Source organism: Megalobrama amblycephala, linkage group LG2 (genome assembly GCF_018812025.1).
Source record: "Megalobrama amblycephala isolate DHTTF-2021 linkage group LG2, ASM1881202v1, whole genome shotgun sequence".
Classification (NCBI taxonomy): domain Eukaryota; kingdom Metazoa; phylum Chordata; class Actinopteri; order Cypriniformes; family Xenocyprididae; genus Megalobrama; species Megalobrama amblycephala.
The window spans coordinates 8807583-8835395 of NC_063045.1; the positions used below are offsets into that span (position 1 = coordinate 8807583).

The following is a 27813-nucleotide window of genomic DNA, read 5'->3' on the forward strand; positions in this document are numbered from 1 at the left end:
ATTTTTATTCCACCCACTGAAGCATTAATGAGATAAATAAGTGATTCATTGAGTGATGATTGAGCATTATTGAAGACACCTGATGATAACAAGCAGAATCACCAAAGGAGAAAATCACAATTTTTAAGTTACCATCATCGAGGTCAGGGTTTGTTTTAGTTGAGCTCTTGACCCTTGACTTTTTAATATTAGATTTTGTTTGGGCAGTTTTAACTACATTAAAACCAACTAGAAAAGTAATCATCAAAATCAAGTAATCAAAATGCTTGTTATCATCAGGTGTCTTCAATAATGCTCAATCATCACTCAATTAATCACTTATTTATCTCATTAATGCTTCAGTGGGTAGAATAAAAATATGGCAGGACTTTTACTCTTTGACCCCTGGATTACCCACCTCTGAGTGAAACTAATTTTGACCTTCAATCGTTTGGTGCCCATTCAAGTCCACTATAAGGAGAAAAATCCTGGAATGTTTTCATCAAAAACTTTAATTTCTTTTCGACTAAAGAAAGAAAGACATGGACATCTTGGATGACACAAGGGTGAGTAAATTATCAGGAAAAGTTTATTTAAAAGTGAACTAATCCTTTAAGTATGGTCTCACATACTCCCAGGAGAGTTAATTTTGCTGTGTACCTCCTTGCTGAAAAACTGTGCTAATTAACAAATCCAGGTGATTGGAACAAAATACTGAGGAGGACTTTTACTTTCTGAACCTGGACTTTACACCTCTGTTCAAAAATAATAGTGATGGCAAATTACTTTATTCACTTACCATTGACTTGAACATTGAAACTCTTGTATTTGGTCTCTCCTCTGGTAAGTGATAGAATATAAACTCCAGAGTCTGTGGTTCTGGTGTTTGTGATGGTCAGAGATCCAGTTCGATCCAGCTTCAGTCTATCTTTGAATCTCTTATCAGGACCATCATATGTAGAGCTGGTTTGGGTCGAATTGATGATTTGAGCTATTCGAGTGCTTCCGAACGTCCACTTTATTGACAAATATTTCTGTATTTCAGTAACATCAGTGTTTAGAGTGACAGAATCTCCCTCCATCACTGACACTGACTTCACTTCAGCTTTCACATCTAGAGAACAAACAGAAACTTATTTTGTAACAAACTCCCAAATAAGTTTGTTTATTAGTGACTAAACTTCATATATTCACTGTAGTGATGACAAATAACAGTAGCTTAACAAACACAGAGCGTAAAATTAAGCTGTTTTGTGTCTTTTTTAATCAATCTGTTACTTTGCTATGACTGAAAAACAACTAAAATGTTCCAATGCAATATATAAACTTGAATGAAAACCAACAAACATTTGTCAATAATTTCATCCTTTCTTTCATGAGATCATAATCTTCGAAAGTGGTAAAGGTAAACAGATTGCTATGGTTAAACACTTTTGACTTGCTGTCAGAAGGATGGGCTCAAATATAAAACTCAATTGACACAAGCACTAAATGCACTCCTGAAATAATTAAAGCAAGTTTTTAGAGATAATATAAAGGTGTATTTGGATGCAGGTGAAAGGAAGGAGGCAACCAGCTGCTAATCTGCCCTGATGTGCTTGACATGACAAGCATGTTTAGTTTATTTTTTAATTTATTGTGACTAATAACTATAAAAAATAAAATAACTAAAACATTAAAGGATCCAAATAACAACATGTTGGAAAATAAAACAAAAGGTAGGCCTAACTAAAACTAGGCTATATAATTCAAAATGTAGCCTATTTATAATATAAAAAGTACAAAAAAAGATTTAAACTTAATTACTCAAAGGCCCCCAGAATTATAACTAAACTTATTTAATGATGTTGAAGTTATGAGAAATTGCCAGAGAAATGTCAACTTTTTAAAGAAAATAACTGTAAAGGAGCTGCAATCCTTTGGTTTTAATCATAATCTTAATACTACTAAAACTACAAGAATTGAAGTCATAAAAACACACAACTTACCAACCAGACGCCACAAGCACAAAAAGAGCAAAACAAAAGCACGAACCATAATCCTTGAGCGTTTGCAAACCACTCTAATTACAGTGTTAATGTCAGAAAAACTCAAAAAGTGAATCCTCCCCAACCAGTGATGATTTCTGCTTTAAGGCTATACAGGAAGCGCAGCTTTTCTTATGATTTCACAATGATATGTTTCCCAAACTGCATAGTATCGACCAATAATTTGAACTGACAGCAGTCTTGTCATTTAAAATACCAACCAGGAAGTATGTTATGGTTTCACTGTATTATTTAGTATTCGTAATTTGACTCTTCCATGGACTTGCACATTTTGGGGGCAGGGGCTCAAGTGGAAAAAAAGTTCTCATAATTCAGTAATTATTTATTTAAAAAAAAAAAAAAAAAAAAACACTCACTCAACTGTTTTATACTCCACAGATTTCTACAAATTATCAGTTCACACAAAGACTATTGTCTTCTTTAGTATTCACTAGGCATGCAACAGCAAAGGAAAATATGCCATGTGCGTGTTTTACGCTATATTTTCAAGTAGCAAAGATATTTAGAATAAATGACTGCACCAAGGAGAGGGGCATATGGTTTCACTAATAGTTTGTTTATTTAGCATCAATGAATCGTTTTAATTCTATTGGTGTTATTGGAATACTTCTTTCATGTAGTGGACAATTGTAAGATTTTGGTCGATTTTTGCTTCCATGTCTTTTACTCTAAACAGAAAGAAAACTTCCAAAATACACATTTAGATGGTGTTTGTTATAAGCCTACTACCCCTTGTCTGTTTGCGTCTGTAGATAATATTCATATTTAAACCAGTGGCGAGGCCAGAAATCTTCAAGTGGATGGACCTTGGTGAAATAGGGTGGACCTCTATTTTTAAAATTCTAATACTAAACAAGATAATGTATGTTACTATAGGTTCTGACAAAAGGATAATCGCTGCATTCTATTTAAAAATATAAAATTTGAATTAAACATTAAAAAAATATGTTTGAATGAATGACTCAATGATTCACTCATAAAGAATTTTATTGTTTCATTACTGGACATATTAGCATTTTTGAACTAATCTCTTGAATAAAATATTAAATAAAAAAAATATTTTAACAGTCATTTGTCGCCACCTACTGGGGTAACAATATAATTGATACAATCTTTATTTGAAGAAAAGATTTAGGCCTACTCAAATGATATCCAATAATTCAAATGTGTGTTAGATAGAAATAATGTTAAAAAAGACTTGTGTTTTTATTTATTTATATTTTGAATAGCCTAAGCCTAAACAAGACACATTTATAGTAGCCTAAATATAAATAATAATAATTAAAAAAAACTAGAATACTGTTAGAATATTTAACTGGAATATTTTAATTAGACATGGTAAACTAAATAGTCCACTACAAAAAAAAAAAAAAAAAAAAAACATATGGGACTCGAATCGGTCAATCTGTTCATTACGAACCTTCCGAACGAAGTGATTCACTACAATGAATCAGACTTCCAAAGCTACATATAAAAGACATAGGACCGTTTAGATGAACCGATTCGCTAGAATGAATCTGTTTTTTCAAAGCGACACATGAGAGGAGGACCGTTTAAAACGACCCGATTCAACATATTAAATTGGATTTACCAGCGCTATACGAGATGGAGGCAACAATTTGGTTGTTTATCTCCACTCGCTCGTCAATCTGTGGCATTAACACAGAGACTGCCGCGTTGCACAGCTAATCGTTGGGGAAAAGTAGCTTTTTACTGGAAAAGCTTGTGTTGAAAGCAGAGCTCTTAAAAGCTATTTAGTGTTTGGAGAGTTACCATCATAATGGTGTGCAGGAAGGACACAATACTGAACCAAAGCTCGATTTAATTGAATTGTCATAATTTCATTTTGTAGAATTTGTTTACACAAAGGTGAATATGTTACCGTAGAATAAATAATCTGTGTAAAAATAAAACAAACCGGCACACATGGGTTATTATGAGTGCGACTCATTGACAGTGCGTAGAAATAGCTGCTGTCGCGACTCTGGAAAGCTGAGTTTACCGGCGCAAAATAAAAACATATTATATCTTATGTATTCTTAATAATACGTTTTTCGAATTATATATAGGCCTTCACAACAGATAGGCCTATGATTATTTCCAGATCAAAGTAGTGTCTGGAAATAAAACAAAATAATCTGGCACCTTCGATTGGGTGGGCCAGTGCTGGCCTGGCCCTTCTGTAGCCTTGCCACTGATTTAAACACAGCAAGAGTCTTTTCTCCTGAAATGTGCAAGTACATAATATGTACTAATAATAATTGCCTGCAGAGGGCGCCAAAAGCCTGGTGATTGTTGTTCAACCCAGTCAAATGTCAGATCGTGACATGGTCACGAAATTAATCTATTGATTCTAGAATTTTTTTCTGGAATGGGTAGCTGGTAAGCTTGGTTGCTCCCTTTTCGATTTTGTATTTACAACAAATTTAGGGAATTATATTTGAAAATCCTTCACAGCATTTATATTAGTAAATATACTCTGTCAAAATTTATGAATATTGATGGAAACTGCTCATTTTGTTCAGATCAGCCATAAAAAATGTTACATCTTTTTTATGAATGTTACCACTCAAAACATTTTTGTGGAGACTTATCCTTGTGTCCAAGAGAAAACAGATTATATGTGATTTGACTTCGAAAGATGTTTTATTTTACTTTGAATCAAAAAGTATATCTGTTTACTTTATGTTGAATCTTATGATTTTATTTGGTAAGTTTCATATCCATAAAAGTAAAAGAAATAATTCTAAACCTTGTTTGAAGGTTTTTATGGTTGATTTTCATTCATATATGGACTGTATTCAATTTATTGATAGTAAAAAATGTAAAGATACAATCATATTTGCTAAAGAGCTGAACTTAATTTAAAAATGATCTTATATATGCTTTGGAATATTGACATTTAGTTGTTGTCTTTTCTTTGTATTCTTGTCAAACTGTACATTTGTACAGTTCCTACCACTCAGGAGCACAGACACTATTGTTTATTCTCATTTGATTTTTTTTTTTTTTTTTTATTGATTTTTTTTTTTTTACTACATTACTTAACATTTAATCAGGAGTTTTATCCTTGTTTTTACTGCTTTTTTTCAGCTAACAGAATTTTGTTATAAGAACATTCTCTAAATATTCAGTGTTGGTTCTGGTAACATAAAAAATGTCCAGTTTTCTTGTTGTTAGGGGAACATTTTTTATGACGTATAATGTTCCTCAAACGTTCTTTCAACTTAATTTTGATTTAAAATTCAATGTTCGTGGAACGTTGATTTGTAACATTCCAAGAACATAAAAATGAGATAATTAAGTGATTAATTGAGTGATGATTGAGCATTATTGAAGACACCTGATGATAACAATCAGAATCACCAAAGGAGAAAATCACAATTTTTAAGAGACCATCACAGAGGTCAGGGTTTGCTTTAGTTGGGCTCTTGACCCTTCACTTTCTATTATTAGATTTTGTTTGGGCAGTTTTAACTGCATTAAAACCAACCAGACAAGCAAAGTTAAAAGATGATCAGGTGTTGGTTATGTTTTCACATAATCATTATTTGATCTGAATCACTGAACTCATTTAGAGCTCAATCTCTGAGTTAGATTTACATTATTGATTACAGCAGCACTGTGATTCTACAGCAGAAGATCCAGTTTTTTTTTTTTTTTTCAAAATAATTCAAAGGTTTCATCAAAAGTTTTTAGAAAAAAAACTCTCATTTAGATACACAGAGATCAAGAATCATCCTGTGAATCTCAACAGTGGTGAGAATAATTAAGCATGTTGCAGTCCGATCAAAATTCATCCATGGCTCCCATCATGCATTGCTGCATGAATAAATTATGAGATGAATTGTCTTAGTAATTTTCTTTATTCTCACTATTTAAATTTTGCTGTTTTTTCTGTGACTTTTTAGTAGCTTGTTTTTTAATGTTCAGAGTTGATCTGTTGATCAGAATATGTTGCTTGTCACCGTCGTTGAGATTCATACGCTGATTCTTGATGTCTGTGTGTGCCTGAAAGAAAGATTTTTTTTTTTTGACCAGAACAAATTTTAAGAAATCCTTCATATTTTATTCCTAAAGCTGATCTTCTGTATAATCACAGTGCTGCTGTAATCAATAATGTAAATCTAACTCAAAGAGTGGGCTCTAAATGAGTTCAGTGATTCAGATCAAAGAATGATTATGTGAAAACATAACCAACACCTGATCATCTTTTAACTTTGCTTTTCTCCAAACAAAATCTAATATTAAAAAGTCAAGGGTCAAGAGCCCAACTAAAGCAAACCATGACCTCTGTGATGGTGTCTTAAAAACTGATGGCTTTGAATATTGGGGGGGTTACCTCCTCCCCATCCCCCCACCCCCCCCCCACAAACTACGCCCCTGGGTGTCTTCAATAATGGTCAATCATCACTCAATTAATCACTTAATTATCTTATTAACTTTAACAGCGCTTCAGTGGGTGGAAAAAAAATATGGCAGGACTTTTACTTTCTGACCCCTGGACTTTCCACCTCTGCCGCGAACGGACCTGTATCGGCGTCCACTTGCGCACAGTGACGAATCTGTAATGAAGGCGGATCGCGGACCCCGCCTTGGCTCCGCGCTGCATCCGCTCTGCATCCGCGATTAAAACCTTACCTCCGCGGCGGGTTCGTTTGGGAACCGCAAATTGATACAACCATTACAGTAAAGGCGCGTGCGCGTCCGCGGATCCGACATGGGTCCTCTCAAGACCCGCTGATTGACAGTACAATTTATGGCGCCGCCCGGATGCGGACCTGATCCTCTGGGCGGCTTCAAAACGAATGTGACAGTCATGTTACAGAGTCATCTCAGCATTAAGCCTATTATCAAGCAGAATCACTGAAGGAAAGAAGAGAAAAAGAGACAAGAAACACAAGAACTACAACTGACTTCAGCCACAGCCTTAGATGAAATCATAAAAGACAATGGGTGTGACGAGATCTCGTATCACGAGATTAAATTGTGACGAGATTTCTCGCCGAGGCAAAAAGCAGTTTCGTGAGAGTGAAATTAGGAAAGAATATGCCACAGCTATGTTTACATTATGCTTCCACTGTCGTTTTGCTTTTTATAGAAATAAAAAAACATTTAATTCAGTTGGATAATGGTCCCTGGCGCTCCGCGTGCAGTCGCGAAAGTGAAAGTAAACGCGAGCGCGTATTTAAACACGATGTCAATACCCCGCATTTGAAAGTGGCTCCCTGATGCACAGCAAAATGCCCAGTGTTAAATTAACACCCAAAATTTAAAGTGTTAAAGTTAATGAGATAATTGATTGATGATTGAGTGATGATTGACAATTAGTGGTGACACCTGATGTTAATAAGCAGAATCACTGAAGAAAACAAGAAGAGAAAAAGAGAGAGACACAACAACTACAACTGACTTCCAGCCATTAAACATTATTACACTTATTATTAACCAGTTTGATTTGATTTCTGTCATTCATCAACAAAAGTCCTTATTGAGAATTAACAGATGTTTAGATGTTAATGTTTTAATGAAAGTTTAGTTTGAAGTCACCATGATGGTGAAAAGCATTTCCTTTAGTTGGGCTCTTGACTCTATTTATTAGCATTAATTTATCTCTGGTTGTTTGTAGAGCACATTTGTTATGGTCAGAGAAACTATGATCTGAACTGTGTTTCCCAAAAGCTTTGTAAGCCAAAGTTTATCAATTTAGGTTTACAATGCTTTGGGAAGCACAGTCATAATGGTTGTGTTTTCTCATTGTGAAATGGCCAGATGCTTTGGTGACATCCAGTATTGTTAACTGATCATACAGATGTTATATATATAACCTGTACCATACCATGTTTATTTTTTTTTATATAGTAAATCTATAAAATCTACTGTTAGAGATCCAGCTTTTATAATCTGAAGTTTTTTTGAAACACACACAGACATCAAGAATCAGCACATGACCCTCAACAATGGTGACAATCAAACAAAGTGCTTCATGTTGCAGTGCATGATGGGAGCCACCAGTCAAATCTCATCCATGGCTCCCATCATGCATTGCTGCATGAATAAATTATGCAGCTGAATTGTCCTGTAATTTTCGTAGATTGTTCATGTTTGCTTTATTTTTCTGTAGTTTTGTTGTGACAGTAGCTTGTTTTGTGATGTTCAGAGTTGATCTGTTTGTCAGTATTTTGTATTTATTTATTGTCACCGTTCTTGAGAATCAGATGCTGATTCTTGATGTCTGTGTGTGTTTAAACACTGAAGCTTCCGTGCATAATGTATTATTCTTAAAACAAAAAATTGATACTGCTGTTGGATCTCAAGCTGTAAAATCACAGGGCTACAATCATTAACACTAAAGCAACAAGTCAAGCATACGGTCAGAGACTTATATGATGATGATATCATCACCAAAACATACTGTTATCCTATTTACCATATCCTATTTTCTCTAACCATTACAAATGTGCTTTACAAACACAAAGTTGGAGCAGTCAGAGAAAAGATTAATAAGTAAAGAGTCAAGAGCCCAACTAAAGCAAAAGCTGACCTCTTTCATGGTGACTTGAAATGAAACATTCCATAAATCATTAATTAACACCTTTTTTCTCTTTCCTTCAGTGATTCTGCTTATTAACATCAGGTGTCACCACTACTTGTCAATCATCACTCAATCATCAATCAATTATCTCATTAACTTTAACACTGCTTCAGGGTTACTTTTTAACACCCAGTAAGATGGACTCATATGTACACTTTGGGTGTTCATTTAACACTGGGCATTTTGCATGCATGCAAATATCTTCCAGTATGAAAGCTATCTTAGGCTGGGCTGTGTAGTTATAAGCATCTCTCAGCTCTGTATCATGCTTAAAGAAAAATTTGGTCTCTATTTGCACTTTGAATATTGAGAGAGTGCTTTGATTATGGTTGCACTTATTGATTGCACTTAAGACTAAACGAAAACTGTTATTTATTTTTATGGTAACACTTTACAATAAGATTTCATTAGTTAACGTTAGTTAACTTTGCATGAATTAAGGAAGAACAATCCTTCTACACAGAGGTATGAAGTCTAGGGGTCAGAAAGTACAAGTCCTGCCATATTTTTATTCCACCCACTGAAGCATTAATGAGATAAATAAGTGATTAATTGAGTGATGATTGAGCATTATTGACGACACCTGATGATAACAAGCAGAATCACCAAAGGAGAAAATCACAATTTTTAAGTTACCATCATCGAGGTCAGGGTTTGTTTTAGTTGAGCTCTTGATCCTTGACTTTTAAATATTAGATTTTGTTTGGCAGTTTTAACTGCATTAAAACCAACCAGAAAAGCAAAGTTAAAAGATGATCAGGTGTTGTTGGTTATGTTTTCTCAAAATTGTTATTTGATCTGAATCACTGAACTCATTTAGAGCTCAATCTCTGAGTTAGATTTACATTGTTGATTACAGCACAAGATCAACTTTATCAATACAATTTTTTTTTTAGAGTTCTGATTGCAGCTCATTTAAACACACAGACATCAAGAATCATCCTGTGAATCTCAACAGTGGTGGCCATCATAAAGCATGTTGCAATGCATTCTGGGTGCCACCAATCAAAATTCAACAATGGCTCCCATCATGCATTGCTGCATGAATAAATTATGAGCTTAATTGTCTTAGCAATTTTCTTTATTCTCACTATTAAAATTTTTCTGTTTTTCTGTGACTTTTTAGTAGCTTGTTTTCTAATGTTCAGAGTTGATCTGAATATGTTGCTTGTCACCGTCGTTGAGATTTACAGGCTGATACTTGATGTCTGTGTGTACCTAAAATATATACATATATAAATATTTTTTTTGTGATAAGGACAACTTTAAAAAAAAAAATTCTGTATTGTAAAAGCTGATCTTTTGCTGTAGAATCACAGTGCTGCTGTAATCAATAATGTAAATCTAACTCAGAGATTGGGTTCTAAATGAGTTCAGTGATTCAGATCAAATAATGATTATGAGAAAACATAACCAACACCACCTGATCATTCTACAGCAGAAGATCAGCTTTATCAATATAATACAAAGCGTTTCACATAAGGTGTGCTGATCAAAAAAAAAAAATCTTTCTTTTAGGCACACACAGACATCAAGAATCAGTCTGTGAATCTCAACAACAGAGACAAGCAACATATTCTGATCAACAGATCAACTCTGAACATTAGAAAACAAGCTACTAAAAAGTCACAGAAAAACAGAAAAAAATAAAATTGTGAGAATAAAGGAAATTACTAAGACAATTCAGCTCATAATTTATTCATGCAGCAATGCATGATGGGAGCCATGGATGAATTTTGATTGGTGGCACCCAGAATGCACTGCAACATGCTTTATTATTCTCACCACTGTTGAGATTCATACACTGATTCTTGATGTCTGTGTGTCTAAATGCAATGCTTTTTTTTTTTTCTCAAACCAGAACAACTTTAAAAAAACTTTTGTATCGTAAAAGCTGATTTTCTGCTCCAATCAATAATATAAATCTAACTCAGAGATTGGGCTCTAAATGAGTTCAGTGATTCAGATCAAATAATGATAATGTGGAATGTGCTTGTCTGGTTAGTTACAACACAGTTAAAACTGCCCAAACAAATTCTAATATAAAAAGGTCAAGGGTCAAGAGCTCAACTAAAGCAAACTCTGATCTCTGTGATGGTGTCTTAAAAATTGTGATTTTCTCCTTTGGTGATTATGCTTGTTATCATCAGGTGTCTTCAATAATGACTCAATTACTCACTTAATTATCTCATTAACCCTCTACTGCACACATGTTGATGGCACATGAAAAAAAAAAATATTCCACATAATTTGTTGGTTCATTTGGGAACATTTTATCGATTAAAAAAAAAAAAAAAAATCTTGCATCTTCCCTTCTTATAATACATTGTGGCCAATGAGAGGTACTCTCTAAAACCTCCTCGAAAAGTACCCCTTATCGCACAACGTTGCCCTGAGGCAACAAAAAGAAAAACTGAATTTCTGAACATGCAAAATAAAAAAAAACTTCATAAATCCTGACAAAAGTCTTTTCTACACCTTCATACACGCACACATATTTTTTATGTACAGTTCATGTCGTTTTAAATAAGATTACTAAAGCAAATAATATTGCCTTTTCACACCATGTGCTCCTGTGACCATGTGTCAGAACAGGACGTCCCACCTTTTAATGGTGCTTGATATTGACTCCAACACCTTACTGGACTGTTATTTGGTACTTTCTCAACCTTTCTAATTGTTTGCTATCATTTAAAGAAAAATTTTCTAAACATAGGGCTTAAGAAAATTTTTCCGTTGCCTAAGGGCAACGCTGTGCTGTAGAGCAGTGGTTCTCAAACCTGTCCTGGGGACCCCTTACCGCTGCACATTTTGTATGTCTCCCTCATCTAACACACCCAATTCAACTCTTGCAGTTTCTACTAATTAGTTGATGAGTTGAATCAGGTGTGTTAGATGAGGGAAACATGCAAAATGTGCAGTGGTGAGGGGTCCCCAGGACAGGTTTGAGAACCACTGCTGTAGAGGGTTAATGCTTCAGTGGGTGGAATAAAAATATGGCAGGACTTTTACTTTCAGATCCCTGGATTTTCCACCTCTAGTCCTGTAACGTGTGTGGGGCTGCAGCTGGAAATATTTACCTTCTCCTGGTTAGTGAAAGAATTGGGACAACAAAGGGATTTTATCAACCATTCCGAACGCCTGCTGACTACAGAATCCGACGAGGCCGCCTAGCTGTCGCGAGACTTTTTTTGACATACGTCGGCATGACATCAGAGCAAGGCGGTGATCGGTTCTGCTTCTGCGTAGAAACGAGCCTGATTCGAAACAAAAGATTCGTAAACTTCGAAGCTCTATGAAACGGTGTTTTGAAATCGCCCATAAGTAACGTTAGTCATTTTAATGGATCGTCTTTCAAAAGCCACCCGTAAATTTCATTTGGGGTAGTAGCACTCTGTTAGTCACTGTTTTGTAGTTATTTACTGTGTGTTGCACTTCGGTTAAGTTGGTTTTATATTCGCACATTCGGACTTCTGATGAATTCAGACTTTCCAATAAATGTGCAATAAATTAATGTTTACGGATTTTAAGCAGCGACATGATATTGACAACCAACGATTTTCAACTTACATCATTTTTCACAGTCGATCAAAATAGGCAAGTATTGTTTTAATGGCATATTTACTTGTGAATGTCCACTGAATGTCCAATGTAGTGTGATTAACAAGGCTATTGAATACGGATGGCCGAATGTGCGAATATAAAACCAACTTTACCCAAGTGTACCCGTGTATGTATGACGTCAAGAGTGTAACGAGCAGTTCAAGCCCACGTAAGCCAATCAGAATCCCGAAAAAAATCCCGAATTCCTCTTGAAGTGATTCGAAGTTGTTGCAAAATTGCTGATTTCCGAGCACTCATTCGTCTCTGCTCCTCAAAATAATGGAGCAGCTGTATTTGCAAATGCAAACGAGAAGAGTATGCACCAACATAAATGCGACTGCTACTCTAAACGCTTCCATGATCACATGTAAACATAGGTCGCACTTTTGACATAGGTGCGAGCTCTGGCGCATACTGTGACGTTGGCTGCCTAAACACCCGTTTGGCTCAGTTAAGTTTACATGCAAACGTGCAAACGAAGATTTTCAAAATCTCCACTCTGGCCGGAGTTTTTAAAAAGACTCGTTTTCAGAGGCGAATTCTCCGTTTGCGTGTAAACGAAGGGCACAAACGAAGGGAAATGTCTCCGTTTTCAAAATAACCATGTACGTGTAAACGGGGCCTTCATGTCTACGGTTGACTACCATTCTCAAGGAGGTAATTGGGTCACCTGTTGCTGATTTGCTGCCCAGTGCCCTTTCACCTCAGTTCCACTGATTGGCTGCAGCCAGGAGAAAGCCAGCACTGTCTCACAGCGAGTTGAGAGGGATGCAGACTGAAGTTTGCCACATGGACTTCTTTTCTCTTGCCATAGATAACTCTACTGTTTTCTGTTAATGACAAGTGCTAACCATTGGTGCTGCTGTGAATGTGGTTGAAGATTTATAAATCCCCTTTGGGGCGGTTTCCTGGACAGAGATTAAGCCTAGTCCTAGAATAAAATGGGCCTTTAAACCAGATTAACAGAAATCTGCTTCCTCTGTCATGGTTTAAAATAGTCCTAGACTTAGTCTAGTCCAGAGTTTAGTAAACTGATATTCTGGAGGAAGAACTAGAGCTACTCCAGGACTAAACTGGGGCTTAAATTAAACCTAACAGGAGGCAGGTTTAACTTCAGATTATCGTTGTGTTTCAAAGAATATATATAGTACATAATGCATGTGTCTTCTTTGAAACACAATGTTAATTTAACACCATTGTTTCTGGTTCAAATGTGATTGCTTCATGTTAAATTGACTTGAAATGGTTACTGTTTCAGTCAAGTAACCCAATCAAACAGGACTTTCACTTCCCATCATGCTTTGCACTGGACTGAAGTGGAAGAGTAAATGTTGAAAAAGTGTTATTTTATGAATTTTTAAGAAAGATGAGAAAATGGAGAGACTTCTTACTGTTTAATGTTCTATTATGTAAAAGTTTGTTAGTGTTTTTTTTGGAGATTACGGTTGTGGTGAAGTGTAGAGCTTGTTTTTGGGTTGAGGACCTGCTAGTGAGAATAGTCTATTATATAATGAAGCAGTCACTATGATAGTGCTTTGGATCAAACCGGTGCCAACACAGATTATCATGTGTGAATAGTTATATTTAGTTTGTTGCCATGTAAAGGAAAAAACAAAAGCATTATTAATCATATGATTGTTTTTTATATATATATAATCTATTTAAAAATAATTCATTACAAACAGATTTCTGGGCATTTCTCTTTTTTCAGAGCTGATGTATTTTGCTTGCTTTAAAATAAATGTCTCTTGTCTAGTTAAGTTTTTATATTGCAGTCTTTTTGCTGCCATAGTTTTCCTTGGATTTGCTTTTCAGTTCCATGCAATTTTAGTACAGGTTTTAGTAATCTGTACTTAATCTGTGTTTCAGAAAGTCATTTTTTTTAAACCACAATTAACTATTCTGGATTAAGGCCTATCCTAGCTTAATTTAAACTCTGTCCGGGAAACCGCCCCATAGGCTTTTTGTTCAGAATTTAAGATTTTCTTTTAAGTAAACCTCTAGGGAGGTGGGTGCCCTTTATGTTTGACATTGCCTTTCTCCTGGTTGTAGTCAGGAAGATAGGCAAGTTAATTTATTTATTTTCTTTTTGGTTATGTATAGGTAAGTTATGGTTAAAACTGAGTTAGAAACTTTTTGTTTGTTGTGTTGGCCTTTGAAAGGGCCTTCAGAAGGGGGGCAAAGGCCAACACAACAAAAGTTTCTAACTATCCTGGCCTATTCTGGCTTAATTTAAACCCTGTCCGGGAAACCGCCCCAAAGGGCATTTATAAATCTTCAACCACATTCACAGCAGCACCAATGGTTAGCACTTGTCATGAACAGAAAACAGTAGAGTTATCTGTGGCAAGAGAAAAGAAGTCCATGTGGCAAACTTCAGTCTGCATCCCTCTCAGCTCGCTGTGAGACAGTGCTGGCTTTCTCCTGGCTGCAGCCAATCAGTGGAACTGAGGTGAATGGGCACTGGGCAGCAAATCAGCAACAGGTGACCCAATTACCTCCCAATTACCTCCTTGAGAATGGTAGTCAACTGTAGACATGTAGAGAGAAAAAAAAGAAAGAAAACAAACACCACAAAAGCACAAAGAACAAATGAAAAATAAAGTCTCAAGAGGTTACCATACAATATAAATAAAATGTACATTGTTAGATGTAGCATGAGGTTTTATAAGTCAAGCTGTTAATCCAAACTGTCTGCTTGTTTTTCAGGTGTGGTTAATGAGTCGGGTGGAGGGAAGTCAGTGTCAGTGAAGAAGGGAGGTTCTATTACGCTACAGAATGATGTTAAAGTACAGAGAGATGATCTAATAGTGTGGAGGTTTGGAGATAAAGGTGTCCTCTTGGCTAAATACGATGTTGAAACTACTTCATTAAACGGTTCTGATGAGAGATTCAGAGATCGACTGCAGCTGGATCATCAGACTGGATCTCTGACCATCACAAACACCAGAACCACAGACTCTGGACTTAATGAACTACAGACCACAGGCCGTGAGAGCTCACAGCAATTCCTTCTTTCTGTTAAAGGTGAGTAACTCCACTAAGAACAAGTTTTAAATGTGATGACATGCAGTACAATTACATCAGCACTTTAGATCAGAAAAAATAGGTTAAGGTTTATGCATAGTTTACAGATTTAACAGAATTTTAATGGATACAGATACAAGTTGACTTTTTGACAGTTGACAGAAGACCCCCTTATGATAAAATACAGCAAAATATTTCACAATTCTCATCATGTTGATTATTTTTACTAGTGACCACACAAATATGGTCTGACATAGTGACCCAGAAACTTAAATCTTTTATTTAATACATAACATGTAACCACTAACCAACTGATTGTTTCAGATCTTCACTCAGGTTATATAGTTAAATGTTTACAGGTTATATGTTTATAGTGTTTGTTATAGATCAGACACATTCACGCTAATGACTGTCTTTATCATGACAGTATCAGATCTTCACTCAGGTTATATAGTGCTGATGTTTATAGTGTTTGTTATAGATCAGACACATTCACACTAATGACTGTCTTTATCATTACAGTATCAGATCTTCACTCAGGTTATATAGTTAAATGCTTACAGGTTATATGTTTATAGTGTTTGTTATAGATCAGACACATTCACACTAATGACTGTCTTTATCATGACAGTATCAGATCTTCACTCAGGTTATAGTGCTAATGTTTATAGTGTTTGTTATAGATCAGACTCATTCACGCTAATGTCTGTCTTTATCATTACAGTATCAGATCTTCACTCAGGTTATATAGTGTTGATGTTTATAGTGTTTGTTATAGATCAGACTCATTCACGCTAATGTCTGTCTTTATCATGACAGTATCAGATCTTCACTCAGGTTATATAGTGTTGATGTTTATAGTGTTTGTTATAGATCAGACTCATTCACGCTAATGTCTGTCTTTATCATGACAGTATCAGATCTTCACTCAGGTTATAGTGTTGATGTTTATAGTGTTTGTTATAGATCAGACTCATTCACGCTAATGACTGTCTTTATCATGACAGTATCAGATCTTCACTCAGGTTATATAGTGTTGATGTTTATAGTGTTTGTTATAGATCAGACTCATTCACACTAATGACTGTCTTTATCATGACAGTATCAGATCTTCACTCAGGTTATATAGTTAAATGTTTACAGGTTATATGTTTATAGTGTTTGTTATAGATCAGACACATTCACACTAATGACTGTCTTTATCATGACAGTATCAGATCTTCACTCAGGTTATATAGTTAAATGTTTACAGGTTATATGTTTATAGTGTTTGTTATAGATCAGACACATTCACACTAATGACTGTCTTTATCATGACAGTATCAGATCTTCACTCAGGTTATATAGTTAAATGTTTACAGGTTATATGTTTATAGTGTTTGTTATAGATCAGACACATTCACACTAATGACTGTCTTTATCATGACAGTATCAGATCTTCACTCAGGTTATATAGTTAAATGTTTACAGGTTATATGTTTATAGTGTTTGTTATAGATCAGACACATTCACACTAATGACTGTCTTTATCATGACAGTATCAGATCTTCACTCAGGTTATATAGTGTTGATGTTTATAGTGTTTGTTATAGATCAGACTCATTCACACTAATGACTGTCTTTATCATGACAGTATCAGATCTTCACTCAGGTTATATAGTGTTGATGTTTATAGTGTTTGTTATAGATCAGACTCATTCACACTAATGACTGTCTTTATCATGACAGTATCAGATCTTCACTCAGGTTATATAGTGTTGATGTTTATAGTGTTTGTTATAGATCAGACTCATTCACACTAATGACTGTCTTTATCATGACAGTATCAGATCTTCACTCAGGTTATATAGTGTTGATGTTTATAGTGTTTGTTATAGATCAGACACATTCACACTAATGACTGTCTTTATCATGACAGTATCAGATCTTCACTCAGGTTATATAGTTAAATGTTTACAGGTTATATGTTTATAGTGTTTGTTATAGATCAGACACATTCACACTAATGACTGTCTTTATCATGACAGTATCAGATCTTCACTCAGGTTATATAGTGTTGATGTTTATAGTGTTTGTTATAGATCAGACTCATTCACACTAATGACTGTCTTTATCATGACAGTATCAGATCTTCACTCAGGTTATATAGTTAAATGTTTACAGGTTATATGTTTATAGTGTTTGTTATAGATCAGACACATTCACACTAATGACTGTCTTTATCATGACAGTATCAGATCTTCACTCAGGTTATATAGTTAAATGTTTACAGGTTATATGTTTATAGTGTTTGTTATAGATCAGACACATTCACACTAATGACTGTCTTTATCATGACAGTATCAGATCTTCACTCAGGTTATATAGTTAAATGTTTACAGGTTATATGTTTATAGTGTTTGTTATAGATCAGACACATTCACACTAATGACTGTCTTTATCATGACAGTATCAGATCTTCACTCAGGTTATATAGTTAAATGTTTACAGGTTATATGTTTATAGTGTTTGTTATAGATCAGACACATTCACACTAATGACTGTCTTTATCATGACAGTATCAGATCTTCACTCAGGTTATATAGTGTTGATGTTTATAGTGTTTGTTATAGATCAGACTCATTCACACTAATGACTGTCTTTATCATGACAGTATCAGATCTTCACTCAGGTTATATAGTTAAATGTTTACAGGTTATATGTTTATAGTGTTTGTTATAGATCAGACTCATTCACACTAATGACTGTCTTTATCATGACAGTATCAGATCTTCACTCAGGTTATATAGTTAAATGTTTACAGGTTATATGTTTATAGTGTTTGTTATAGATCAGACTCATTCACACTAATGACTGTCTTTATCATGACAGTATCAGATCTTCACTCAGGTTATATAGTTAAATGTTTACAGGTTATATGTTTATAGTGTTTGTTATAGATCAGACACATTCACACTAATGACTGTCTTTATCATGACAGTATCAGATCTTCACTCAGGTTATAGTGCTAATGTTTATAGTGTTTGTTATAGATCAGACTCATTCACACTAATGACTGTCTTTATCATGACAGTATCAGATCTTCACTCAGGTTATATAGTGTTGATGATTATAGTGTTTGTTATAGATCAGACTCATTCACGCTAATGACTGTCTTTATCATGACAGTATCAGATCTTCACTCAGGTTATATAGTGTTGATGATTATAGTGTTTGTTATAGATCAGACTCATTCACACTAATGACTGTCTTTATCATGACAGTATCAGATCTTCACTCAGGTTATATAGTTAAATGTTTACAGGTTATATGTTTATAGTGTTTGTTATAGATCAGACACATTCACACTAATGACTGTCTTTATCATGACAGTATCAGATCTTCACTCAGGTTATATAGTGTTGATGTTTATAGTGTTTGTTATAGATCAGACACATTCACACTACTGTCTGTCTGTCTTCAACTGCTGCAGATCCAGGTGATCCAGGTCTGTCTCTGGGTACAGTAGTAGGAATAGTTTTTGCAGTTGTTGCTGCAGTAGCAGTTATAGCTGGTTTGATTTACATCTACGTGAAGCCTAAACTACAAAAACAAACATGTAAGTATTACAGTTGATAAAGCAATAGAAATAACATTGAAATTTATTGTAGTACATAGTTTATATGTGTATGATTTTTTTTCACAGTCAATATTTCTACTCTTTTACCAGTTCAACTTGTGATTGTTTTAGTGTAATAGTTAATGATGTGTGTAAATGTGCAGCAATGAGCTGAATGACATTAATATACTAATTATATTATCTCGTTCTTAATCTCAATGTCTGACTGTTTAAAATGCTGAATTTAAGATCCATTTTTGATTGTGTGTTTTGTTTATGTAGTTTTGTTGTTCTGGTATTGAAGGTTGTGTTTGTGTCATTAAGTGTGGATTTATTCACCTTGTTCATTTAAACATCATAGACTATTAATACAGAAACTCTAAATTGAAAACCAAGAAAGTGATATTGAGAGAGTGTTTGCATGTCTACTGTAAATTACACTTATATTTATTAATTGTTTCAATGAACATATATATCTGGTCAGTTAGTGTTATGTATTCCTATAAAGGGACAGTTTATTCTAAATTATATTCTGTCATCATTACCTCAACTTTGTCATTGTAAACATGTAAGATTTTATTTCTTCTGTCAAGTACAAAAGATATTTGACTCCAGTGGTTTAACCTAAATTTTACAAAGCAATGCAAGTGCTTTGTTTGCACACACACACACACACAAAAAACACTTTATTTACAAAATGTCCATCTCTAATGCACTTTGACACTAAAATGTCTGCTCTTGTGTCAACACAACATGTATGTGTCGTGGTGCTCTCATGAACACACACACGTTGGTTAATTATGTTGTTGTTATTGTAGTTTTGTGCAAACAAAGCACTTGTGGTGAGGTTAAACCACTGGACTGACATTTAATGATGTTTTTACTACCTTTCTGGGGCTTGACAATGGTAGTTACTTAGGCTGTCAATGGAGGGACAGAAATCTCTCAGATTTCATTAAAAATATCTTCATTTGAGTTTCAAAGATGAACAAAAGTCTTACAGGTTTGGAACGACATGAGAGTAATTAATGATAGAATTTTCATTTTTGGGTGAACTAACCAATTTTTTTGTTAACACATGAAACATTATTGCAAATTGTTGCAGATCTTTAAGTAAAATTCATCCACATGATAAAGTTATTATTAGAAGCACATGAATAATCACACAGTATCCTCTCACTCCTTCAGTTCACTCACTTATCATCTCCTCTTTTCTCTCTTTCTGTGTGCTGCTGTGACATGAAGTGAAGACAAAAATGTGGGGAAAATCTGTCACTTTATCCCCTAAGACTAAAATAAACAAAGGTGATCAGATACTGTGGCTGTTTGAAGATGAAAAGACTTGCATTGCTGAAATCAAAAAAGGGATCAGAAAGATAAAAGATGATGTTCCTGATGGGAGATTCAGCGAGAGCCTGGAGCTGGACAATAACACTGGATCTCTGACCATCAAAAACATCACAAATGAACACACTGGACTCTATAAACTGAAGATCAGAAGAGGCATAAAGACCTTGTATGAAGAATTCTCTGTTTTTGTCAGTGGTGAGTTGTTCCAGTCAGTGTAATAATGGTCACATTCTTCCTCATATATTCCGTTTTGGTAACACTTTACAATGCGGGTGCACTAATATGCAATAATTCATGCTTAAAGGGTTAGTTCACCCAAAAATGAAAATTATGTCATTAATGACTCACCCTCATGTCGTTCCAAACCCGTAAGACATCTGTTCATCTTCGGAACACAGTTTAAGATATTTTAGATTTAGTCCGAGAGCTTTCTGTCCCTCCATTGAAAATGTGTGTACGGTATACTGTCCATGTCCAGAAAGGTAATAAAAACATCATCAAAGTAGTCCATGTGACATCAGTGGGTTAGTTAGAAGTTTTTGAAGCATCTTATATAGATTTTGGTCCTAAAATAATAAAAAATGTGACTTTATTCAGCATTGTATTCCCTTCCGGAATCCTTTCCATTGAATTGATTCCATTGAATTGATTCCACTGAATCCTTTCATCTGTCGGCGTTGGTAATGCACTTTTACGCCGTTGTTTTTGGCGATTAGGACATCCGCGACATGCACACTTACGCACCATTTTAAAAAATAGCTTGAATACAGCGTGTATCTCCCTCAGACTGTAAACGAAACTCTGGCGCACCAGATAACACGTCAGCAGCGCGCTGTGCGCTGCGGTTCACTGAACCAGAGTCGTGAACCCGGATGAACAACAGACCCGGAAGAGAATACAATGCTGAATAAAGTCATAGTTTTTGTTATTTTTGGACCAAAATGTATTTTAGATGCTTCAAAAACTTCTAACTAATCCACTGATGTCACATGGACTACTTTGATGATGTTTTTATTACCTTTCTGGACATGGACAGTATACTGCACACACATTTTCAATGGAGGGACAGAAAGCTCTCGGACTAAATCTAAAATATCTTAATCTGTGTTCCGAAGATGAAAGGAGGTCTTACGGGTTTGGAATGACACGAGGGTGAGTCATTACTGACATAATTTTCATTTTTGGGTGAACTAACCCTTTAAGGAATGTACAGATAATCATGTGTTAATGTATGACTCATGAAGAACTAAACCATGAATTAATGATTACTGCATCAGCATCTAATAAACACTCTAAAAAATGCTGGGTTAAAAGCAACCCAAGATGGGTTAAATATGGACAAACCCAGCAGGTTGGGTTAAAGGGCACCTATTATGCCCTCTTTCACAAGATGTAATATAAGCAACATTTTCTTCAACCAATACGACCACTTCCCTGAAATACGACCCATTGGAACGTTTGCTAAAGTTGCGCCCCTCTTGACAACAGGACACTTTCATTGTTCCCTTTTTTCTGCATCATATTTTGGGTTTCGCATAGCTCAATTGGTAGAGCATTGCAATTACTATGCAATCATGTGATCCTGTGATCGTGGGTTCAATCCCGGGGGAACGCATGTGCTCATAAAGAGTATATGCACTATAAATCACTAAGGTTAGGTTTAGGGGTGGGGTGGGTGTAGTTGTTAAAAATATTTAGTTTTTGCTAAATGAAAATAGGAGAAATGGGAAAAACTTCACACACTGCATTTAAATGAACACGCATTTTGATTGGTAAGGACAGTCATACGTCATTTCATGACGACAGACGAAACACGACACTGTCATTATTTTTACACCAGCTAGGGGGCGCATGACTCTAAAACGTAAATATAGGTCGTAATAAGGTGCTTGAAAAACAACGTAGGGTCTTTTTTTATTTTCGTTTTTTTTTCTGCTTAAAATACCCCACACATTTTGCCCCTATTTGGGGGTGAGCAAAAACATGCCTTTTACTATATTACTATATTGCTGGCTAAAAAAATAAATCCAAAATTGGTTGAAGAAAAATGGCTTGGTGAAAACAACCCAAACTCTGGGTTTGTCCATATTTAACCCAGCATTTTTTAAGAGTGAAGAGTCTATATGATTAATAGATTAAGTAATATATGCATTGTTATTAATTAAATGTGTCATAATGTATTAATTTCGTAATAACAAATTTTATTAACTAAAAGTGTAAATTAATGTGTTAATTACCACAATGGGTTGAAGCCATAACTTCAGTTGTCTGCTTTAATTAATCATTAACTAATGATTTGAATATATATCATTATGTTATGTCTTGTTGAGGCACCTGACTTAACTAATTGTTAAGTAATATGTCATTAATGGGTTTTGACAGTTACTCATGCAGTGAGTGTAATGACAGAGAATGTGAAGGATGGGTAAGTTGGGCTGCACACAAATATCAGCACACCAGAATCTGAACTACAGATTGATGTTACACTGTGTTTAAACTGGATGTGACCATTATTGAGTCATGTCACAGACCATTGCAAGTCCATTTGTCCTTCATAGCAGAAGTGACATTTTGTTGTGTTGTGTAGCTTCACTATCACTGATTATAATGGGTTCTATTGTCTTTGTCCGGTTTTGACACAGTGTTACAGCTGCATGTTCTCAGTGTTCCACCTTTAAATCTTTGACCTCAAGCTTAACCCAAAATATTCCTGTGCCATGAGCAACAATGTTTTGGATGTGGCAGTTCACCTGGTACAGTGGAATCACAGTTGTAGATGGTTTGAAATTGAAATCCATGGCTTAGTGTAGATGTCAAAACCATAATGACATATTATTTAACAATTAGTTAATAGTCATGTGCCTCAACAAGTAAAGTCGTAACATAATGATACATTTGCAGATCATTAGTTAATGATTATGGCTTCAACCCATTGTTGTAATTAACACATTAACTTACACTATTAGTTAATAAAGGTAACACTTCACAATAAGGTTCATTAGTTAAACATTAGTTAATGTATTAACTAACATGAACTAGCCATAATAAATACATTTGTTACTTACTAATCTTTGTTAATGTTAGTTAATGAAAATACAGTTGTTCATTGTTTGTCCGTTAATTCACAGTGCATTAATTAATGTTAACAACATGTTAATAATATATTAGTAAATGTCAAAATTAACATTAACAAAGATTAATAAATTCTGTATAAGTGCAGTTCATTATTAGTTCATGTTAACTAATGAACCTTATTGTAAAGTGTTACCTTAATAAAATAGTACATTATGATACATTTAATTAATAACAATTCAAATAATACTTACTCAACATCACTTATCATGTCAGCTCAAACTGATTCATGTTTAGACTCCCATCAGAAGTTCTTTAGATAATTTCAGTCTTCAGTGTGTGTCTGTTTTTGGTTTTAATAAACCAATTTTTTTTTTTCACTCCATTGATGTATATATTTTCATATAACCACATGTTGTGACAAAGTGACAAAAGCCTCCTAAAAATGAAATTATACAGGCAGCATGAAAGTTTCTAGACAGTGTTGATTGAATAGTCAGAACGCAAGAACTGTGCTAGTTTTCTGGTTCATTTCATGAGCTCAGAAGCAGATCCTCTCTGACACTACAGGATGATGTCAATCAGAGCTGATGTATTGAATTACAGCTTTTATACAACATTTCATCTTCAGCACAAACTCTTCCCTCGGCAGTGTAAAGATTATCACTGATAAAACAGCTTCTGCATGATCTGTGTGTAATAATTACAAATGCTGATGTTCACATGCACACACACTTGATCTAATGGCAACTTTGTCTTTCTATTTGTCTCTTTCTATGCGGTGTTGTCACTAATGAAGAGATGATGATATCAGTGACGGAGGGAGAATCTGTCACTCTAGACCCTGATACTGAAATAAACAAAGATGATCACATCCTGTTGTGGTTTGGAGATGAAAATATGCTGACTGCCATAGCTGAAAAACATAGAGAGACCCAAGAGATGCTTACATACGAGTATGCTGCTGATGGGAGATTCAGAGAGAAACTGAAGCTGGACATGAACACTGGATCTCTGACCATCACAAACATCAGAACTGATCATGCTGGACGCTATAAACTAGAGATCAGAGGCAGCGGTGGTGGGGTTTCAGAAAAGACATTCATTGTCACTGTCAAAGGTCAGTAGCTCAAGTCAGTGTTTTAAAGATCACAGTTCTTCATTGGCAGTTATTCCTTGTAATTCTGTTTTTCTTCAGGTAATTGAGCTCAAACTGCTTTAATTTCAGACTCCATAAAGAGTTTGATCTGTAGATCATTTTTATAAGATTTAAGATTTTTGTAAGATTTTTAAAATCTCCATTTGAACTACATTGTGAAATAAACACTGTTCTGTGTGTTGCTGTGACAGATAAAGTGGAGGAGAAATTACTGTATGGAGAAGAATCTGTCACTCTAAATCCTGATACTGAAATACAGAAAGATGATCTGATGCTGTGGATGTTTGGAGATGAAGACACTCTCATAGCTCAAATCAAAGGACAGAACGGAGAGATCATTAAATATGATGATGTTGCTAAGGTGAGATTCAGAGAGAAACTGGAGCTGGACAAGAAGACTGGATCTCTGACCATCACAAAAATCATCGCAAACCACACTGGACTCTATAAACTACTGATCATCAACAGCAGAGGCACCTCATACAAGAAATTCAAGGTTTTAAAGCAAGGTAAATTTTCTTTCAGTTTATTTTAAAGATGTACATGAGTGTAATTGAAATGAACAGTTTTGAAATAAGTAAAGGTGCACATTATACTGTGTAACTAATTTGACATTCATTTTGTATTGTTCTTAAAATGCATTGTTTTGTTCTAAAAAAATTGTAGTTATTAATATCACATAATTAGGGCTCATGTCACACATGTAGTTTGTGTGTGTTTGTACAAAAATGTACACAAACGTACATATCCTTTATGAAACTTTACCTGACTCATTGTTATAATCTCCTCTTTTCTCTGTTTCTATGTGCTGCTGTGACATGAAGTGAGGTATGAGTATGTGATTGAGGGAGAATCTGTCACTCTAAAGACTGATGCTGAAATACAGAAAGATGATCAGATCGAGTGGAGGTTTGGAGAGAAAGACTCTCTCATAGCTGAAATCAAAGGAGAGACTGGAGAGACCAGTATATATGATCATGTTCCTGATGGGAGATTCATAGACAGACTGCATCTAAACAAGAAGACTGGATCTCTGACCATCACAGACATCACAACTATTCGTGCTGGAGTTTATAAACTGAAGATCACCAGCAGCAGTAAAGGAAAAACAAACAGGACATTCATTGTTACTATCAGTGGTGAGTCACTCCAGTCAGTGTAATAATGATCACAGTTCTTCCTCATATATTGTGTGTTTTTCTGCAGGTAATTCAGCTCAAACTGCTTAATGTTCAGACTTCATTCAGAGTTTGTCCTGTAGATCATTTCAGTTTTTAGAAATCTATGATTAAAGATTCAAAATGATTGAAGTTGCTGCCTCACCTCACTGAGTATTTAATTCAGCTTTTATTTATATCAGTGCTCTGTAAATGTATATTATATTCTAGTCTGAAACACAGCAAACTGTCTCTGTCTATTTCAGTCTGATAAAACAGCATCTGAATGATGTTTGTGTAGTGATTTCAAACTGATGTTCACCTGAACACACACTTGATCTAATGGAAAATTGTCTTTGTGTTTCTCTCTATGTGCTGCTGTGACTAATGAAGCAAGGACAAACCCACTGAAGAGAAAGAATGGTGAGATTCTGTTGTTTGTGCTGAATATCTTAAAAGCATTATCATGATCTGATGTGTGTGATGAGGCTTCATTCACTTTATTCATTCAGATTTCAAACACAATGACTATAAGAGAATTAAAGAGAATTTTTTCTGATGTACTGACAATCTGTTACACAGTTTTGTACATTGTAAGTTCCTGACTTTAGTTTTGATGTCTCATATAAAACTAAATCCAGATCAGTACATCTTCTCTCTTTTTAATTTGTCATTGTCTGTATTTTCTGATTCCACAGAAAACCGAAAGAATGAATCGGTGACTGTAGGGATGCCGCTGCTGAATCGAGGTGATGTGGATGTAGTGAATGAACACCCTTATGAAAATTAACCATGGTTTTACTATGAATTTAAAAAAAAAATGGTTCTTGTAGTTATTCCATGGTAACAACGAACTAACCATGGGTTTGCTACAAAACATAGTTTAACTAGGTTTTGTTGAGGTTATACAAATGGTAGTCAATACACCAAAAAAGCATAGTTTTACTATGATTAAACCATGGTTACTTTGCATAAGGGGTTGATGGGGATGAGTTCACTTTAATGAGATAAGACACGCCCACCAGTGCCAATCACTATGACATCATCAACATTTCAGCTCCAGCAACAAACAAAAAACATTCCTAATTTAATGAGCCTCCAGTATCTTTCCAGTGTAAGTAAGAATGAACCGAGTCTGTTGAGCTGTTAAACCCTCATGTACAAAGCGTCTTTGGTTTTTAGACAAACCAAGAAACATGTTAATCAAAGACTTTCATAATATATCATTTTAAAAATGTTACACTTCATACCTGTTACTCTATTAACATAATACTAGTTTGACTCTCACTGCTTTGAATTTGTGTGATTGCAGACAGTGAGTTTAAGTAATATCTTGCTTTTTATAAGATGTTTTACCACAGCAGTGTTTCTTTAAGCAGTTAATGGGCTGTTTCATGTAATTAACACCAGTACGGGATTGTTGATGTTCAGCATTGATCACAGTGTCTTTAAAGCTGAGATCACATGACCTTTTCTTCATGTGTAGAAATCCATTAGTGTGTGAAAGAAACATCTTCGATCATTCAGTGTCACTCAACTTCACTGAAAGTGACACTTATGTTGTAAAAGAAAACCCCAAGTTGACAAACTTTTTAACATTTATTTTTATTTACATTGTAAATGTGTGCCTTATTTTGCTATATAAAGTAATTATGTTCAAATTAGGTTATGATCTCAAGTGAATCTGAATGTTAAAATGTAAATGTGATTGAAATTATTTGTATTCATGTTCTATTTCACTTGTAGCAAAAACGCCTTTGTTGAATCATAGTTTTTATTTGCATGATACCACATTGTGCTGTGCCTTGTGTTTTATTATTTTTGACAAAAGCATCTGTTTTTAATGAATACATGTAAGACATAGATATGCCGCTGATTTTATTATTTCTGTTCTCTAGTCTAGTGGACAAACACTTATTCAACTTTTGCTTCCTAACAGCTGTTTTAACATGGAATATAAACAATGTACCTAAATATACATATGTATGTGAATGTTACAATATTAATAAATAAAAAGTCAAAATTGTGTGAAATGTGTATTGATTCATACCATATGTACTGCACACAATCAAATCTTCAGAGTATACTTATACAATTCAGATTTTTTTTTTTAAAAAATCATTGTAAAATTAACATTAAACTCTAGTTGTTAATTGTAATCACTAACACTCATGGATGAACTGGGACTGTAAAATCAGAAGTTGTTTAACTAGCTGAATTGGGTA

The 27813-nt window shown here is 34.7% G+C and overlaps 2 protein-coding genes across 6 annotated transcripts in view; one reads left to right on the forward strand and one right to left on the reverse strand.

Annotated features, from left to right (window-relative positions):
• The window catches only part of LOC125263456, a 31762-nt gene extending 19941 nt beyond the window's left edge, over positions 1-11821 (reverse strand). For 3 of the 4 annotated variants that reach the window (XM_048182445.1, XM_048182443.1, XM_048182442.1), the window contains exons 1-2: positions 1968-2184; positions 779-1093 (exon numbers count right to left, since the gene is read on the reverse strand). In XM_048182445.1, the coding sequence (XP_048038402.1) occupies positions 779-1093; positions 1968-2016 (364 nt within the window). In that variant the 5' untranslated portion in view covers positions 2017-2184. Of the gene's footprint in view, positions 1-778; positions 1094-1967; positions 2185-11702 lie in introns of those variants that run through there. The other variant, XM_048182444.1, reaches the window with a different exon arrangement.
• Positions 11822-14675: 2854 nt separating this feature from the next.
• Positions 14676-27611, forward strand: LOC125263453. 2 transcript variants are annotated; one of them, XM_048182437.1, is made up of 9 exons: positions 14682-14839; positions 14935-15252; positions 18725-18850; positions 20096-20395; positions 24072-24392; positions 24623-24940; positions 25256-25570; positions 25982-26011; positions 26287-27611. In XM_048182437.1, the coding sequence occupies exons 1-9, from the start codon at positions 14818-14820 to the stop codon at positions 26376-26378; spliced, it is 1842 nt and encodes a 613-aa protein (XP_048038394.1). In that variant the 5' UTR covers positions 14682-14817; the 3' UTR covers positions 26379-27611. The 2 variants fall into 2 exon arrangements, with proteins under 2 accessions (XP_048038395.1, XP_048038394.1); XM_048182438.1 differs by lacking the exon at positions 18725-18850 and having other exon boundaries at positions 14676-14839.
• The last annotated feature ends 202 nt before the right edge of the window (positions 27612-27813 follow it).